Source organism: Panthera pardus, unplaced genomic scaffold (assembly GCF_024362965.1).
Source record: "Panthera pardus isolate Hobbes unplaced genomic scaffold, ASM2436296v1 HiC_scaffold_231, whole genome shotgun sequence".
NCBI classification, from domain to species: Eukaryota; Metazoa; Chordata; class Mammalia; order Carnivora; family Felidae; genus Panthera; species Panthera pardus.
This window is the reverse complement of record NW_026526801.1, coordinates 5,506-11,828: the sequence shown is the minus strand read 5'-3', so window position 1 is coordinate 11,828 and position 6,323 is coordinate 5,506. Positions and strand designations below refer to the sequence as shown.

Here is a 6,323-nt window from a genome sequence, read left to right as displayed (position 1 = left end):
TTAACCATCTGACTTTCGATTTCAGCTCAGGTCGTGATCTCACAGTCCCTGAGTTCAAGCCCTGCATCGGACTTTCTGCTATCAATGCCAAGCCTGCTTCTGTTCCTCTGTTTCCCTCTCTCTCTGCATCCCCTCAAAAATAAATAAATGTCAAAAAAGATTCATATTAAATCCCATTCTATTAGCCAAATTTATTCTTGAGACAGTGGTTAATGTGTAATTATATGCATCAGATTTCAAGATGAAGAAGAAGACCTAAAACTTAAGAGAAAAGTTATCAATTCACATCTGTCACTACAAAATGCTGAAGCACATGACAAGTCACAGAATAATCTGAATCTTATCTGTGACTATTGCAGATAATGGAAGCTGTGTGTATTATGTATTTCATCCAGAATTCCGATATCCAGTGTTTTCCACAACAAAAGTAACCTTAAAATGTCCATACTACCCAAAACAATCTGTAGATTCAAGGCTTCCTATGAAAATTCCTATGATATTTTTCACAGAAATAGAAAAAAAAGTCCTGACTTTTGTATAGAGGCAGAAAAAGACCTAAAATTGCCCAAGCTTTCTTGAGAAAGAAGAATAAATATCTGGAGGCACCATACTTCCTGCTTAAATTTATAACAAAGTTCTAGGAATACAAACAGTATGAAACTGGCCTAGAAAGCCACACATAGATAGATGCCACAGAATACAAAGACCAGAAGGTAATGCAAGTTCCCCTTGACCACCAGGGAGCAAGTACACTGAAAACAGGGCCTTTGCAAGGTTCCTAGAGGAGAAGTGACACGGAGTTTGGAGGGGATTCAGATAGGCATATGCATGAATCATACAGCAGGTGACCCAATCGAGATCCTAAGGTTCTCACTGGTGTTCCTGACACACTCTGGGAGAGAAAGCTGGTATTCTTGGACACCTTGCAATGGGACACGTTGGTACGCATGCCGTGGTGGTCAGCATGCATCCACATGGTCAATCTGGGGGAAGAAGCCCAGCCTAAAGACTCTCTCAGCCGCGTCAGGCTACATCTGCCAAGAGCCCCCATGGGAGCTGCCCTCTGCCCTCTGCTGCTTCCTGCATTGGCATGGGTTCCTGGGGCCTGGCTCCTCTGCCATTCCAGATTACCCATTCCCCTGTTGGGTGCTCGGGATGATGAAAAAGCTCTGCAAATGGACAGTTGTGGTGGTTACAAACATTGTGAGTATACTCAGTATCTCTGAATTGCACAATACAGAGTTATTAAAATAATAAATCTTGTGTTTATTCTCATCAGTATAAATTATCAGTTCAAAATCAAATTATATGTAAGAAGCTGTACTAATACAAATATCCTTCTTGTCCTGGTATGTGGTACCCTATTCTAACTTATCATCATCAGTAAAACTTGACAGTAATGTTTAAAATTATTTTTCCTATAGAATCCACATATAAATGAGATCATATAGCATTTTTTCTTTCTCTGTAGGGCTTATTTCTCCTAGGGTAATATCTGGCAGGTTCGTCCATGTTGTCACAAATGGAAGAACTTCTTTCTGGAGAGACATAGGACTGGACTTCTTTGTGCACAGATAGGGGACATCCTGCCCTGTCGCCCCACAGCCTCCCTGCTGCTTGGATCACTGATGAGCCCTGATGTCACAGGAGAAGAGAGGAGGACAGAGTCAGGGCCGGGAATTCAGGAAACCAACCACAGGGGTACCCAAAGTGCCTGATGGTGTCCGCTTTGGTAAATTCACATCTGTGGGATCTACTTCCCACCTTCCCAAGAGCAGACTCAGCATTTTGTAGCAATGATGGAGCCCTGCATGTTGCCTTCACAAGCACCACTGAGAGGTTTGCTGACAACTAAAGTTTCTCCCCTGGCTAACCCCCCTCCCCCAACGTCACAATTTAAGGGGCAAGTAGCTGGCCTGGTTGCCCAGCCAGCTCTGTGCCTGCTATTTCTTCTGTTGTGAGTCTTCCCTGGGCACCAATCTTATTTAGTACATCCTACCTGGAACACACAGCTATTCAGCCAGCTCTGAGCACAGGAGCTTGGAGGGAAGGGAGCCTCTGCCCCAATCCCTGGAGGAACAGAGTCCACATTCTGGAGGACTGTCCACCTGCTGCGATGGTCCAGACTCTGACTAGAAAACTAAGACAGTGGATGTGCCTTTGTAAAGAGAAAAAGGGCCAGCTCAACACTCTCTGAGCTTTACACTTTAACCACCAGACAAAATGTCTGCATTGTCGTGGGTTTCTTTATTGCCTCTTTGTTTGTTGGCTTGTTTGTTTTCCTGACAGTACAAAGAGGTTGAATAGGACACTGAGATGAGGAAGGGTATTGTGACCTAGAAGCTACTTCCAAAGACAGTGAGTGTGCATTCAAGTTATTTTCAACTGGAAGAGAGTCAGAGTGCAGGGATGTGAGCAGGCTGAGATATTTGTCCCACTTCCCCATGAGTTCGTGTCACTGTGACCAGCACTACTGTGCCAGATTGCACAGTAATAGTCAGCCTCGTCCTCAGGCTGCAGCCCAGAGATGAGCAGAAGCCCTGCATTGGCCGAGGCATCTTTGGACCCAGAGAAGTGGCTGGGGACCCCAGGTCCCAACTGTGTACTGGAGTCGTAGTACAGGAGATACCGGGGAGGGCTCCCTGGATTCTGTTGGTAGCAATATATGTAGTGGCTTCCAACACTGATGTCCCCGCTCAGGGTGCAGGTGAGTCTGGCTGTGGCTCCCAGAGATGCAGAGAGGGAGGCTGGCTGAGTCACAACAGGCTGGGACAGGGAACCTGCAAACACAGACACAGCAGAAGGAAGACAAGGGACAGGGTACATGAGATTAGGGAGCTGAGCCACAGGGATTTGACTCTGGCTGCGGGCCCACCCTGGTGCCCTGGATCCTGTCCCTACCTGTGCAGTGACAGAGGAGCACGAGGAGGATGGGGATCCAGGCCATGGTGACACACAGAGACGCCCTTCTTAGGCCACAGAGCTGGGGCTGGATTGCCCCTGGCCTGTCTTATCCCCTGTCCACAGGGTCACAGAGGAGGGGCTGCTCATGCAAATGAGACCCACCCCTCCCTCCTCTCCATGTGCACACACAGGGTCTGTGGTCTTGGACCGGAGACTTCCTGATGTACTGCGTTCCCCCTGGGTGGGCCTGGAGGCAGCAGCTGTGGGGACCACACAGGCCCAGGTCCTGGAACTCCTCCAGGTCCTGACCGGACACACCTGCCCTGGCCCCACTGGACGCAAGGGGCCCAGTCCTTGCTTTCTGTCAGTGGAGGACTGCCCAGCTGGATGCCCCTGTCCTGCAGAAAGCCCCAGACACGGTGTCACAGTGCCCCCTGCTGGTCTCTGGGCGAACCTCTCTTTTCCCACCACTGGCTTCCCTGATGCCTGTGTTTCTGTAACCTGAGAAGGACCCTCCTGGGAAAGAGAAAGGTCCTGCTGTGCAGGAATTTGTTCTGTTTTCAGTATAAGAGGGGTTTATATCCTTTTTCTAAAATCACTCATTTATATTGTGGGTCTAATCTTCCAAGTAGGAAAGGTCAACATGATGCCCAGTGAAACCCTTTGAGGGGTCTCTACTTAGGCACTCAGAACCATAATACTCATAAAATTACCAAAAGACAGAGTTTCTAAGGCAAAAGGATTTGGGGCTGACCACTCTCCTCAGTGGGAACAGCTACAGTCCCCGCAATTTGTGTCCATCATGTTGTGTATAGAGCAATTATGTATTCAACAACCCGTGACGAGATGAATGAATTTCTAGTACCCCAGGCCACCTGGACCCCGAAGATTCTGTCAAAGCTATCTCATCTGAGTGATGGAGAGGAGGAGAAGGGACAGGCTTTGTGCTTGAGATCACAGCCCCTGTGGCCCTGGTTTGGGACACAAGACTTTCCTTCAGAGTGCAGCCTGGATAGAGGTACCACTGCAGTGACTGAGGGAGTGACAGCCCACCCCTGACAGCACAGGGGGTTTGTGTCTGTTGTCCCCATGAGGCTTGAGCTCCGTGAGAGCAGCACTGAGGCTATGTCACAAAATCAGTGTCCTGACCAAGCGCTGAGTGGAGCCCGTAGATGGCTGGGGGATGAGCTGTCCACAGGGATAGAGACTCTCCCGGGGATTCCTGACCATCAGCCTCAGCCCAGGAGAGCAGGTGTTCAGGGCAGAGCACGTCAGTGAAGACTATGATTTATCGCAAAAGGCCACCTCTGTCAACTGTATATCTGGAGCTGCAACTGTGTCTCCTGTTGTCAGACACGGCATGTGGTACCTGGAAGGACACAAAGGGTGCCCCAAGGACATACAGACGGGGATACTGCCCATGTGCATGTGCGGTGTGCATGGGGAATCGGGACAAAGAGGTCTGAGCACAGCTGTGGTATGTAAGGTGGGATCTGTAAGGTGACCCAACCGATGTCCCTGCAGAAGGGGGATAGCCATGGGTCAGAGGTCAGAACATGTGCCAAGGCCCAAGAAACAGGGGAGCGTGGGGGCTGGTGACCCTGGTGAACATGTCTCCTGGAAGGAAGAGAGATGGACCAGCTGAACACATGAATTCAGCATCTCCAAATGGAACAGAAAGACCTGGAAAAATAAGTATCCATTTACTTAAACCTGAAATCTGTGTTTCCCCTTTGGGAAAGCACGTGAATGTACATATTGTCACAAAGGCCAAAGAAATCCGTAATGATACTTCCCATGCACTTGCTAATTCTGCAGATCCGACCTTTTATCCTCACGTTATTATGTCTTCCAATCCTGAGTGGTCCACAGGATTGTGAGCGGAAACCCAGCTCTTGTCTCTTCTGGGGCCAGTGACATGGTCTTCAGGTGATGAGTGAGGCCTGGGAGGTCAGGGTTGGGGTGTCGCTTCCCAACTGGCCTGAGCCAGTGTGCAACTCCAAGGCTGCATTTCCACGCTGAGCGGAAATAAACAGCCTCCCCCTCAGGCTGAAGACCAGGGATGTTCAGGGAAGCCAGGCTGCTTGCCCTGCATCCAGAAACTCTGTGGAGACCTCAGAGGGCTAGATGTTTGTTCTTCCATTGAAATGAAGTTTGAGGACATGGCTCAGGTGTTGCTGAAGCCAAGCGTCTGCCTCATTGCCAGCAATGTTACTGTGTCCAGTATAAGAGAACTTGGCCATCATTCTAGGACCTTGATCACTGACAGTTGCCGAGTCAGCCCTGCCTGGCCCACAGACACTCTGAAGGGACCCAGAGGAGTTTGAGCAGGGCAGGAGTCCACTGTGAATGAGAGTGAGGGTTTGGAGCAGAGCTGGCACATCTCCCACCCACCTTGGATGAGGTTGGCTCTCAGCTGTGTGGGGAGGGAGGGAGGAGAGGAGGAGAGGGGCCCAGGTCATGATGGACACGCAGACTCTGACCTCTAAAGCTCTGTTATGGAGACTGGGCTCCTGAAAGTCTCCTTGTATCCAGAAATTCCCATGTGGGTGGAGTTGCTGCACTCAGATACGCCCTTGCTGTACGTCTGTCCAGCTCCCATTCCCTGGGATTTCACAGGTGGAATGGGCCAGAGGAAGAAGCGAGGAGCTAACCTAAGGGCACAGGCAGCCTGGGTGGTGATGAGCCCCAGGTCCTATCAGGTGAGTATCCTCTAGCGAGCACACTGATGGCTGGCCCCCTGGTGGCCCTGACTTCTGTCCCTGATTGCTGGCCAAAACCACATGGATTATTCCATTCTATCCCACATACCTTCACACCCCAAAAACATCCTGTCCTCTGTGACAAAACTGGCATCCCAGTTAGAGGCCCGTGGTTGTCTGGACCCTCGTTACTGAGCTGCTCCTGATGGCTGTCAGGTGCTGGGTCCACAGCTCTGGGCTCACCCGTGTGGTTCACACACGTGCCCACAACACCCCTTTCTAGCCCCGTTACAGGTGACAAAGCATGTGAAAGACAATGTGAGTATCATGCCTGGGGGAAGGGAAGGCCCTCTTGACTCCTGTCAGCTCCACAGCCCCCTCCTCAATATTGGGGGAGATCCCTCACCTCAGGGCCCATCACTAGGCGGCAACCTTCTCACCCCCACTCACCCTTCCATTCCCTACAGCAGCCTCCCCAGATCCTGACCCTCCCTCATGGGTTTACATGAGTGGAGGACAGGGTGACCAGACACCTGGCCCCTGAGGAATGATGTGTCCTGCGGCTGGCATAGCAGGCAGACAGAAGCCTGGACCAGCCACATCCCATGGCTTGGGAAGCCTGGGGCGCTCCTCCTCCCTCTGACCCCAGATTACTGAGCAGGGTCAGACCCCCGGGCCCTCCCTTGGATTCTTCTTCTGTCTACTGCTTGTGGGAAT

General features: G+C 50.7%; 1 gene segment (V, D, J or C); it reads right to left on the bottom strand.

Annotated features, from left to right (window-relative positions):
• Window positions 1-2,355: 2,355 nt before the first annotated feature.
• LOC128772512 (immunoglobulin lambda variable 5-39-like) lies at window positions 2,356-3,035 on the bottom strand. The segment is given in 2 exon segments: window positions 2,356-2,780; window positions 2,902-3,035. Coding segments are annotated over 2 exon segments (456 nt in total).
• Between the last annotated feature and the right edge of the window lie 3,288 nt (window positions 3,036-6,323).